Source organism: Chiloscyllium punctatum, chromosome 45 (assembly GCF_047496795.1).
Source record: "Chiloscyllium punctatum isolate Juve2018m chromosome 45, sChiPun1.3, whole genome shotgun sequence".
Classification (NCBI taxonomy): Eukaryota; Metazoa; Chordata; class Chondrichthyes; order Orectolobiformes; family Hemiscylliidae; genus Chiloscyllium; species Chiloscyllium punctatum.
Window position 1 is genome coordinate 51,723,167 of NC_092783.1, and position 12,443 is coordinate 51,735,609.

Consider the following 12,443-nt stretch of genomic DNA (forward strand, 5'->3'; position numbering starts at 1 on the left):
CGGGTGGCGGACTACGATTCCCAGGGTGCAACGGCAACACGTGACCGCCCTCCAAGGTGCGAGCGGAAAATTTACAACGCGTCCCGTCATAAACAGAGAGAAAAAAAAGGAAAAAGGTTCCGAGGGAGTCGCGACACCGTTCGTTTTGAGTTATTATTTCTCCCCCCCTCCGGGTGGAGGGAGGTGAAGTTTGAGTGGTGGATTGGTTCCAGTCGCTGGTGTAAAAAGGCGGGGGCAGGGAGGAGCAGGAGATGATGTCTCCAGGGCCTCAGGGAGGATGTTCATGACGAGCGTCTGTTGCTCCATCTTCCTTTAGTCAGTGTCCCCTCTGCACCATGGCGAACGATTACCTGTTCAAGGTGCTGGTTATTGGGGACTGCACGGTGGGCAAAACCTCCCTGGTGCAGCGATACGCCAACGACAGCTTCAGTAAGAACTACAAATCCACTGTGGGAGGTAAGTGTGTGTGTCAGAGAGAGACTTGTTTGGATTTTTTTGTTGTTGTTCCTGCAGTGAGTTCTTAATTTCCAAACAACTTTTTGTGCACTTGGAAGCTGCGCCAGCCAGAGTTGACGGTGTTTGAGGGGGAAGTTTTTTAAAATCTCTCTCTCTCTCTCGGAAGGTTTTATTGTAAATCTCTGTCTCACAATTTGGTCTTCTCTCCAATTACACTCGAGTACTGCGGTTGCTTCAAGTCTGAAAATCAAAACACTACCTGGGAGAAAGTCATCGGGACTGACTGAGCAACGCCTAACATTTCGAGTCCAATGTGACCTCTGGACAGGGTCCCCTACACCTTTTTTTATTTTACAGATGTCGCCAGGCCTGCTGAGTTTCTCCCAGTAGGTCTTTGTTTCATGACAATACCTTACTTAATTATCTTTTTTGTAAATTGGTAACGTGTAAAGCTCTTCGGTCCTGGGTTTTCTTTTGACTTCTCTCTGTCTCTGGGCACCGTCTCTCTCTTACGAGGTCCACTCTTTCCACTACCTACCAACTACCACACCTCTACCAAAATCAAAAGCGGAATAAATTCCTTTTCCTAGCTGCTTTTAGTTCTGACAAGGGGGTCACTGGATTCGAAGCGTTAACCTGAGTACACGTGACAATAAATCTCTATCGTATGCGAGATGCTGTCAGCCTTTGAGTTTCTCAAGTACTTTCAGTTTTTTTGTTTCATTCCTGGTTTAATTTCTTTTTTTCTAACTGTCTTAGTTTTTTTAACACTTTGAAGGAGGGTAACACTTTATTTCTGAAGCTTAGTAACTTTCAGTACCAGTCTGATTCTATTAGGTAATATAGAACAAAACCACTATTCCTAATGTGTGAGCTTATTGGGCTGTCAAGTTAGACAGCACTGTTCTTCCCCTTTTTTTTATTGGCATATTTTCAATTCTCACTTTAAATGTTACTGTTCAAATCTAATCCCACTATCCATTTTAAGCAGTTATTCCAGGTATTATAACAAAAGAAACAACTTTTAAATTTTCAAGTTGGCCTTTCTGCTAGTGAGAATAATTTTAATTATGCTAAAAAATTCTCATGTTTTGAACCTTTAGTTAATGACTTTTTAAAATATAAAACTTACCGTCACTTTTGTAAACTTGCACTGTCTTTAAATTAAGTGCATAGAAGCTTAAGTGCAGATGGAACCATATCATCTTCAAAGATTCACTTTAATTCACATTAGCAAAGATTCACATTAGCCAAAAAAAATTTCACTTGTATCAATGAAACTAAGTTTTAGACAATTCCCTGCTAATTGTCTTTTCTCATGACTTGGGATTTGATTTTATTCCCTTTCTGCCCAGACCTGTCTCTTACTCTTGTCCTCAATTGAGGTAAGGTATTTGGAACAAAATTATTATCTTGCAAATCTTGTACTTTATCATTGTTTAATCAATCTTATGAAGTGACAACTTGAGTTGCACTCAAATGTTTTAGACTCTGGAAGTGAAAGTCTGCAAATATAATAAAAGAACAGGTCAGATAAGTTGGGGTTGTGTGTGGTGCTGGAAAAAGCACAGCAGGTCAGGCAGTATCCAAGGAGCAGGAGAATCGATGTTTCAGGCATAAGCCCTTCATCGGGTTTCTGAAAAGTTGCATGCTAATCTCTGCTTTGAAAACTGAGCTATTTTCCTTGGGCTTTGTTTTTCCTTGTAGAAAAGTTAAAATGCCAAGTTGGTTCTTGTTAACCTGCACTCATTTTTGACAAATAAAATGGAGCATGGCTTTGTGATTAATATACTGATTGCTGTAGTGTATTTAATAACTTGTGAATTCTGTACTAATTAACTCCTACTCCACCATTGAAGAATTTTAACCATAAGCATTCCAGATTGATAACCAATGAGTAAGCAGTTGTGCACTGTACCAAGTATGGAATGGAGTTAGAAATTACTTGTCTGTCATGATTAACTGTAGGATTTTAAGAATGTGAGTGATGTTTCAGCTGTTTGTGTGCTGAATTAAGTTGCTAATGACTGGAATTATGCTTTTACACAATGTGGGCAGTGACATTTGAGGAAATGGTTTTGAAGATTCAGTTAGGTTTTGACACTTTATTTCTTTTTGAGTAGGGAGAAATGGGTGAAAGAGAAGCTTAATTGAACACAGTTGAGCAAAATAAGAACCTGTAAGGTTTTTTATTATTCAGTTCATAAGGGCCATGTTTCTGCAACAGGTATCTCTTTAAAATCTACTTGAGGTAGTTGGGGATGGGGAGTGAAGTTAGGCCAAATTATTAACTTGCATTTGAGGATGTGGTTGAGTTTCACAAAGATCACATCTGATAACTAAAATGATGAGATTTGCAGTTTGGAGAAGCAGTTGAATTGATTGGGAAAATGTGGGTTAATTTGAAAGCATGTGTACTGCACTACCAAATCTAAGATGACCATTTCATAATGGAGTCACCCTATTTTGTAGGAAGCTCTAGATTTTGTCTTAACAAACAGTTTTGTAATTTGTTTATGGTTGACATGTTTTTCTGTTGCCTGTAGTTCTCACTTTATCCTCCAAGATGTGGAGGTGCCAATGTTGGACTGGGGTGGACAAAGTTTTTAAAAATCATTACACCAGGTTATAGTCAAAGTTTATTTGAAGTACAAGCTTGGAGTGCTGCTCCTTCCTCACCTGGTGTGGTGATTTTTAACTTTTTTTACTTTCAAGGAATTCCACTTGTCTTGGCATCTTTGTAATTAAGTTCATTTTACATTCCCAGAAATGGAAGTAGTTCTGATTGTATCAAAGCACAGTAGTTCTCCAAGTCATTTTCACAAGAGAATTTAAAACTGAATAAACAGCTATTCTAACCTCAATGTGTTGTAGCTTAATGAACTTTGATCTTTTTGTACTTTTGAGTGCTGCAACAACTGCTACTGCTGGTTTTGTTTCTGAAAAACCTACTTCAGATGGGCTGTATTTTAAAATCTACCTGCCTCTCAACAGTTTTGAGCCAATAAGGCACTTGACAAGGTCACATGGATACTTCTGCCAATTTTTTCATGTCCATCAAAGACAGACTTTCTTCACTTCTCAAGTAAGGCATAGGGTTTGAACTGAATGAAATTTAGATGGAAACTCCTTTAATGGTAAGAAGGGAAAAAAGCAAACTGCAAACAAATGCATAATCTGCCTTTGTCCTGTTTATTTCTGTGCTGAAAGCTGTAGCTTTTCTGTCCAGGTGCTGAAGATTAAAGTTGAGTCACAAATATTATTTCTCTCATGGAAATGTACTTGACTTTTTAATCAAGTGCAGCTGATGTCAGAAGTACAATAGGAGGATGTTCAGTTGTCAGTATTTCAACAATTACCTTGGTTAACTGCCTCCCTGGACTTAGCCAGATTTTGAGGGTCTAAATTGAGCAAATCGAGAATGATACTTCAAACCAGCATGGAAGAAAATTTGCTGCAGGAACTGCAGTTTTTACACATTAGGCCAGACTTTGGTTTAAGCAATCATCTTGGATAAAACTCTTCTTACAGCAGAAAATGTTTTTTGTCACAGTTTATGGGTCTTTGCCTATGCAAATGTAATTCATTAATTATAAACTGCTTTGAACTATGGATAGAAAGCAGTTGTGGAAGCATTCATTCATTCTTCTTATATTAAATGCTGTACAATTTAAATATACTGAGGTAATAAAATCATGAGGGACATGGATAGGGTGAATGGCCAAGGTCTCTTTTTTTTCCCCTAGGGTGGGGTATTTTATTTCTGTCTTCCACAATATTTAATCAATTTTGCTCCATACATTAGAGGATTCTGACCAGCAGCCACTCAAGAGAAACCACTGTATTGCATTACTTTTTAATTTTTAAACTTTTTATACTCAGTGAAGTAGATCTTGGTGTGTACACAAGGGTGCATGTCTAAGATGAGGGGATCTTGAACCTAGAGCCTCTAGACCAGAGGGAGGTATGTTACCCACCATGCTCTGGCAACTTTAGTGCAGCATTTTTAAAAAGTTACCCTTGAAGGGAAAAAAAAAGTTTATCTTATTTCCATCAAGAATACCAGGATAAGAGTGGAAGTTTTTATCAATTCCCTAATGAAATGTTCTGGTCAGGGGATTTCAACAGTGTATTCAAACATAGAATCTCTAACAGTCAAACCTGGATTTCTGCACCACTCTGCATGTGTTCAAGTTGCTGTCAGTTTTAAAGTAGTAGCTATGGAAAATGCAGACTGTTTTTGCCATAACAATCAACATCAGTGTATCTTTGACAGTAAATAGATTTTTGCTAAATTGTTAAACATTTTACAATTGTTTTAGCATCTTTATTTCATTACTTTCAGTGGACTTTGCTTTGAAGATTATACAGTGGTCTGACTCGGAGACTGTTCGACTCCAGCTTTGGGATATTGCTGGTAAAAGCTTAGTTTTTTGCATTCAAGCAGAAACTGTTGAAACTTACTGTTGAGACTGGCTTTAAAGAATACTTATCTATATTTGTCTTGGTTGAAGTATTTGTACAAGCAAACATAATGAGCTGATTTGGAAAAAATAGTACAATTGTTCAAAATAGTTCATTTTTTTATATATAAATGACCTGGACATAGGGACTGGGAGCATTTTGGCAAAGTTAGATATAGTACTGAGGTGGGGAGGTTACAGAAAGATTTAGATATTTTAGGGGAGTGGTCTGAGCAATGGCTAAAATTGAATGAGTCCTTGCACTTTGGCAGGGGGAAAGAACACAGGCATGGACTATTTCTAAACAGTAGGAAAACTCATAAAGCCAAAGTACAAAGGGATCTGGGAGTATTAGTCCAGGAATTTCTAAAGATTGACTTGCAGGTTGAGTCTATGCTTAAGAAAGCAAATGTTGTCATTTATCTAGAGGACAGGACTATAAAAGCAGTGACCTGCTTCAGAGACTTTTTAGAAAGTTCTGGTTAGGCCCCATTTAGAATAATGTCCAGTTTTGGGCCCAACACCTCAGGAAGGACATACTGGCACTGGAGCATGTCCAGCAGAAATTCACATGGATGATCCCTGGAATGGTAGGCCCAACATATGAACAGCTGAGGATCCTGGGATTATATTCATTAGTTTAGAAGATTGAGAGGAGATCTGATAGAAACTTACAAGAGAATTCATGGCTTAGAAAAGGTGGACTCTGGGAAACTGTTTCAGGCAGGGATACTAGGACCTATGGGCACAACCTTAGAATTAGAGGGGGTCAATTTAGAATGGAAATGAGGAGACATTTCTTCTGCCAGAGTGGGCCTGTGGAATTCATTGCCATGCAGTGCATTGAAGGCTGGGATGTTAAATCTCTTTAAGGCAGAGATTGATAAATTATTGATCTCTCAAGGAATTAAGATATATGGGAAGGTTATGGGTAAGTGGCATTGAAATGCTCATCCTCCATGATTGGTGGAGTGAACTCAATGGGCCGAATGGCCTTATTCCATTCCTATTTCTTATGGTCTTATAACACCAAGCATTGTTGACTACTACCTGGACTGCTAAGTACAGACTTGTAGTACTGCTTTAAATCATGGTAATAGTTCCCCAAGTGAAATGCTTGAGTTACTCTAGAATTTCTTAAAACCATTCTGGGAACAGGATTACTTCTTTACTTGCACTGATTCTATTCTCAGCATGAAACTGACATGGTAAGACAATCATAGAAAACAATTACCCCTCTTCAGTTATTTAATTTCTCCCCAAATAGAATGAGGCTACGTATATTAACTTTTTTTTTCTGGAGTTAATAGAAATAGGCCATCAAGCCCACTGCCTTCAATATGATTATAGTTGATTAGAAAACATCATTGCCTTTTTTCCACACAAGTCCTATAACCTTTGACACCATTGATCAAAATTTATCAACCTGTACTTAAACTATATTCAGTCAGAGCTTCCATAAACTTATGGAGTAGAGATTTTTGACAAATATGGCAGTGATAAATTTTATATTGTGAACTTTGACCTAGTCAAAAATAACACTTTTCCTGAATGAAAAGACTTGAGTGCAGTAGCTTTTGACAGAACATTCCATATATCCTTACATATGTAGCATGTGTTCCCAGTAGCATGTTCAAAGACATGTCTAAGTGAGTTTATTTATTGATGTCTTTTTTAAATAAGAGTGACATACTCCTCTGAACAAATCTATTTGTAGCTTTTTAGGTTGACAGGTTTTACTATATTTTTTTTCAAAAGAACGAGATTGCTAACATTCTACAGGAGGTGTAAGGACTATAATTCAGCACCCTCCTTTGTGAATAGTTTGTTTATTTTCCTTTTATTTGAAGGTCAGGAACGCTTCACCTCCATGACCAGACTATATTACAGAGATGCAGGAGCGTGCATTGTTATGTTTGATGTGACAAATACAGCAACCTTCCGGAATTGCCTCAAATGGAAGCATGATTTGGATAGCAAAGTTGCTTTGGTGGATGGAAGCCCTGTGCCATGTATTCTTTTGGCAAACAAGGTGAGCTGAAAAAAGATTTTTATGCAGTAATTATGCTACAAGATTTTTTCTTTTTGAAAGACATCTAAACTCTTTGGATTGTGATTTGTCTTGAAGCAAACAGATTGTTCTAATTTGTATAATGCCTGGATACTAGAAGTATGGCCAGAACCTGTGATTTGGGCATCATTTTCTCCTTAATATCTCCCAATTCACTTTTTTTACTATTTAAAACGAATGAGCAAGAGCAGAAGATTTAAAGAAATAAAATGATTCTGAAACTCTTTTCTCCATGTTATTTTCTCAACTCCTTTGCAGAATTCAACCATGATAGTCATAATCTGTAAAGTGAATCTGTTTGCCATAGTTTATTTTTTTGACATTACTATTTTTTAATCCTGTTTGAAGCTTTTGTCTACACTAAGGTTTAATATTAGCATTTTTAAACAGTGGAAAGAACCTTGGGTACTTAACAACTGAAACTTGTTGGTTTATCAACTTATTTGCATTTAATATTATGGAGAACAACATTGGGTGCACAATCTCATTATTTCTGTTGCATGATCTTTTGAACTCTGAAGAAAATTTGTCTTCAAATATCTTTTTTTAAACTAATGTTTTGAGTATTTTAATTTTTTTGGAATACAAAGTTCTGACTATTCAGTTCTCCAGTATTCAAGATTTGTTTGGATCCCTTTAGATCTTTTGTAGCTTTCATTGGCAAGTCCCAAAAGTGTTCAAATCTTTTCTTCAATCTCTGACAAACAGTTGTCTTATTTCTGAGGTGCCTGACAAAGCACCACGTTAAATTACATCTCCCATTCCTGAACCCAGCAGTTTAACTTATTCATAAGTATTTTGTGGTCAATCTGCTTATACAGGTGCTTGCAGCACTTTTTTTTTGTGTGGGCTGCTTCAAAGTAGAGTTAAGTAATGTGAATAGAGAGCAGGAACTGTTACAAATCTCCACTAATGTGTAAACATGACTAGCTGCTATTATTTTTTTGAAGTAAACATTATCAAAACTAAACAGTTGGACAACATTTTTGCCTGTTTTAGCTCAAAATTCAGCTTCAGGTTTTTACATGAATGGATGGTTTTATTCAGTCAGGTTTTTTATTTTTGTCTTGCTGTGTTTTTGTATACACACTTAGTTTCTTTGGCTTTGTGTACATTCATTTGCTGTATAATAGCCCAATATTTGTTGAGAATGGCATAAAGTTCCCATATGCCCATCTTTTGGGCAATACAATAAACCCTGAACTTTCAGTCCAGGTTTATTGTATTGCCCAAAGATGGGTATATGGGAACTTTATGCCATTCTCAACAAATGCTATCAAATCAGAAAAGGGAACTGCTCTTCCTTTGCACTGTGATTTGAGCAATGTGGTGGTAGATCTTCGTCCCCTTTGCCGAGCAGGTATGCGATCCAAGGAGGCTTGAATTTCAGGAAGACTTAGTATGAAGTTCACCTCAATTCAATACCAATAAGGAACCACCAGGTGGTGCTACCCTTTTGTGAAACTCCTCATGAGACAGTATTTTAAACACCATGAACTGCAAGAAAAGTTAGCAGCATGATTTAAATGATATTTGCATTAATTAATATTTTCCAACACCATTTGGGAGGAAAGGGATGAAATTAATTTTAATGACCTGGTTCTGAGAACTTCATTTTTTAAACTCCATTTTTTTCTTCCCCCAGCAAAGAAATATTTTCTGCCACTAATAGAAATTCAAGCTTTCATATTTCACCCTCCAATTTCTAAGCTTTATTTAAATCCTAGTGTTTTTAAAAAATGATACTACTTGCTTTGCTAGCACCTATAAAATGAAGCTTCATTGGGATAATGCTTGTACTTTTGAAAGTGGATTTTGTTTTCATGCAGCAATTTTTTTTTTCTTCCTTGTGGCCCCCCCCCCCCCATCATAGTGTGACCTGTCAGAATGGGCAATCAGCAGAAGTGAGATTGATCTGTTCAGTAAAGAAAACCATTTTGTTGGTTGGATTGAAACGTCAGTGAAAGAAAACAAGAATGTTGCTCAAGCCATGAGGTATGTTGTGGAATAATTCCAAAGAATTCCATTTAAGTTTTTAAATTTAATAAACTTGCAGGAAATGGCAAATGTTACATTTTGCTGCTTTGAACATCTACAAGGACAGAAGTAGGCAATTCAGTACAACAAACCTGCCCTACTATACACTATTTTGGTTTATCAAACCCTTCAGTACAACTACTCTAACCTCCTAACCCTGAATGCCATTGGCAATCAAATTCATCAATCTCTACCTTCAAACATACTCAAAGATTGAACTTCCACAGCCTTGTGGGGGATTTCCAAAAGTTCACCACCTTCTGAGGGAAACACATTCTGTCTTTGAATATGTAGGGAAACAAGTTTATGTAATTTATTTAAAATTCACTTTTTAGAATTCTGGACACAATTTAAAAATTAATGTGAAATTTCACTTGCTTTGTTTTTCAGAGTATTAGTGGAGCATTTGATGTCAAAGCCTAATTTGGGACCTCCCAATCAAAACCAAGGGGATTACATTCAACTAAAAGATACTTCAAAAAGTGAACGTCATTGGAATTCAGCATGCTGTTGAAAAATAATGCACTACAGTGGACTTTGTATGATCTGTCTTCAAATGCATTTAAGTTAACTAGATTTTACCAGACAAATTCTGGAGGAGTCATTGCACTATTGTGGTTCTCATTCATGTAAGTTTAATACCTACATTTTTTGAATATTAAATGAACAGATTTTGATCAGAAGCTTTTTAAATTGGTTAGTGCCCTAATTCTACGCTAAATTAGTTCTTCCTTCCTTTATGTAGGAATAAAAATACAACTGGTTAGTTCACTTCCAATAGAAATTGTTAAATGTATTGACTATCACAAACTTGTCTTAAATAGTGTACATTTGATATTAATGTGCAAACTCATCTTTATGATCAAAGGTCACTAAGAGGGAAAAGTGTAAACTGTAAGATTTGTGTTTTGGTGATGAACTGTTTGTGTCACAAATGTTTACTTCTGCCAATGCTTCTGTTCCCTTTTTTGGTTTGTTCAGTATTACATTCTGCACAATTCCTTTTGCTGTTGTATGGGGTATCCTGTAATGACACGCTTTGCATTAAAAGTAATATATCAATTGTATTGCAAACATTTCTCAACAGACATTTGGCAAATCCTAGGGAATCTAGAAACCATTTGATTTTGTGTTAATGGTTTTATTAACATGGCAATATATAATTTCTGTTCACTACTTCTGGAAAGTGTCAAATTAGTAATTGTCTAGGCAACAATGACATAAGGCTTACAGGAGTTTTCATTTTCTATGACTATTTGTTTGCAGATTTCCTGAAATTCACTTTTGTGAACATAAATATTCAATCCAGAAATACTCCTTTAGACCAATAGTGTATTAAAAATTGTTATTGGCCTTTATCCCCTAAAATGCAACTCTTGAGAATGAATTACCAATCACATGCTGACAATGTCACTCTTTTTGTACCACTGTATAAACCAGTTATTTTGCATGCTGTAGTTCCTAGGCTTGATACCAGTTTAGGAATTTGGCAAAACTTGAATTGGGTTTTTCTTTATTGAAAAGAGAAATCTGAATTCTCAGGTAAATTAAGTAAGTTTTTATTGCCTTTTATTTTGTAACTTTTGAGCAATGTCTATTTGTATTTTGAAATCCTTTAATTTTGTGTTGTAATTACGATCTTAGTGAATTGTTTCCAATGTTTAAATTTCCTCCATCCTTGCACTGTCAGTGAGCATAGGATTGCCTTTCAGGTCTTTTACGAAATGACATTCTGTAATTTTGAGGCTGGTTGCAAGCAAATTCTCCAGTAACAATATTTATGCTTTGTGTCCAGAAATCTCCAGACTATAATTTGTGTGGAAATAGTGACAGTGGGGAAATATTGCATAATGCACAGTTTGATCAGCTGTAAAACTTTCTGCAATTTGCTAGTTAATAACAGTGTTCTGAATAATTAAACATTTTTATGGTAGCTTTAAAGTTGATTTTGGAAATGGAAATTCATATTCCAAATTATGAATCCAATTGGTTTTGAATGAGACTATGTACCAAATGTTAATTGACAAACTAGAATAACAGGAAGAAGTGATCATATCACTATTTTATAAACTCACTTACAATGGTACTTAATGCATGGATTACACAATACCTGTACTTTCCTCACAGCATGCAATTTTAATTGTTGTTGGCACACTAAAAGGAAACATCATGCATGTAATGATTGCAAAGCTCCTTTTTTTGAATAGTAAGTTCCCAACACTTGTTTATGTCACCTGAGTGCATTGACCATAAATAGAAAGCCCCTTTCTCTGGTTCTGGCAAACTAGATACAATTTAAATTGAGCTGCTTGCTCTCTCAACTCTATGCTATACCTATGTATGTCTTGTGAAAGAATTGTGACCTGTGATTCTAATATAGGACTATAACTCTGACTTCAGTGAAGTGTTTCAACCTTGCAATGTGTGCTGTCATCTTTAACCTCAAACTGCATGCTTGTATTGGTGACTAAGAATGCAATCCTATGACTACCTCATTCTGGTGCCATAAAAAAACTTACCAAGTGAATTTCAGGTAGTCATGCACTTGTGGTTCTTGAATTTTTTTATGTGAAATGTAATATATGCAATAAAAACAATTTTATTAAGTGTTCTGACTTTGTGGGGTAAAGGTTGAATGCTTTAGACTTTGCTGTGGTTCAAAATCTAATCTAATTCCAAAGCCTCATGATTTGAGAAAATCAAACAACAAACTGGGACAATGCAAGATGCTTCTATGCTGTAGTACCCTAAGGATGGTGGGGAAATGAGAATTCAGCTGTTTTGTATACCGCCCTTATCTGAGTATTTGTTGGGAAAATGAGCTATTTTACTAGCTCCTGGGCATTTCTGAATCTAGAAATGAAGCTTGGTTGTGAAATTTTTTTAGGATGCCTTGAAGATTATAAAATCATTTCCTGATTCCATGGTAATTGAGGGGGAATTTCCAACTTTTTCTGCTTTTGAAATGGATAAACAAAAATGAAATTCCATATTTTAAGTCACCTTTTTTTAAGGTTACATGCTGCTAGCTGAAATGCATGGGAATTGTGGCAGCTATGCATGGAGAATTTTGGTTGTTAGTCAATCTTTACATGTTTTGATTTATTGTCATGTTTACCAAAGTGTGGTGAAAAGGCTTTGTTTACAAGCAGTACAGGAAGATTATAATCAGTAAGAACATGCAGATCACAGTGAAAAAGAACTCTAAGAGTGATAAGCAAGCAGAAGGCTGGAAGGACCTAGCAAGTTAAGCAGCATCAGGAGTGGAAAGTCAACAGTTTGGGTGTGACCCTTCTCTGGGATTTAACACAAGATGTGCACAAAGCAAGATCAACATTTTGTTTGAGGCTGGCGAGTTCATTCATCAGTCCAACGGCAGGGAAGAAGCTACTCTTGAACCTGCTGGTGTTCAAGCT

General features: G+C 36.4%; 1 protein-coding gene and 1 long non-coding RNA gene across 3 annotated transcripts in view; one reads left to right on the plus strand and one right to left on the minus strand.

The window, feature by feature from the left end:
• The window catches only part of LOC140467424 (uncharacterized), a 41,004-nt gene that overhangs the window by 13,714 nt on the left and 14,847 nt on the right, over positions 1–12,443 (minus strand). The gene's annotated exons all lie outside the window — the stretch shown is intronic.
• On the plus strand, positions 48–11,642 carry LOC140467423 (ras-related protein Rab-7L1-like). Of its 2 annotated transcripts, none has more exons than XM_072563769.1 (5): positions 48–456; positions 4,802–4,873; positions 6,770–6,951; positions 8,864–8,985; positions 9,418–11,642. In XM_072563769.1, the coding sequence occupies exons 1-5, from the start codon at positions 336–338 to the stop codon at positions 9,539–9,541; spliced, it is 621 nt and encodes a 206-aa protein (XP_072419870.1). In that variant the 5' UTR covers positions 48–335; the 3' UTR covers positions 9,542–11,642. The 2 variants fall into 2 exon arrangements, with proteins under 2 accessions (XP_072419870.1, XP_072419871.1); XM_072563770.1 differs by lacking the exon at positions 48–456 and adding an exon at positions 3,348–3,541.

What these genes read in the sequence shown, in the direction of transcription:
- LOC140467423 (XM_072563769.1), top strand. Translation starts at nt 336, where the DNA reads ATGGCGAACGATTACCTGTTCAAGGTGCTGGTTATTGGGGACTGCACG. An exon ending in CTACAAATCCACTGTGGGAG is followed by an intron (nt 457 to 4,801) that starts GTAAGTGTGTGT and finishes CATTACTTTCAG; the next exon opens with TGGACTTTGCTTTGAAGATT. An exon ending in CCAGCTTTGGGATATTGCTG is followed by an intron (nt 4,874 to 6,769) that starts GTAAAAGCTTAG and finishes TTTTATTTGAAG; the next exon opens with GTCAGGAACGCTTCACCTCC.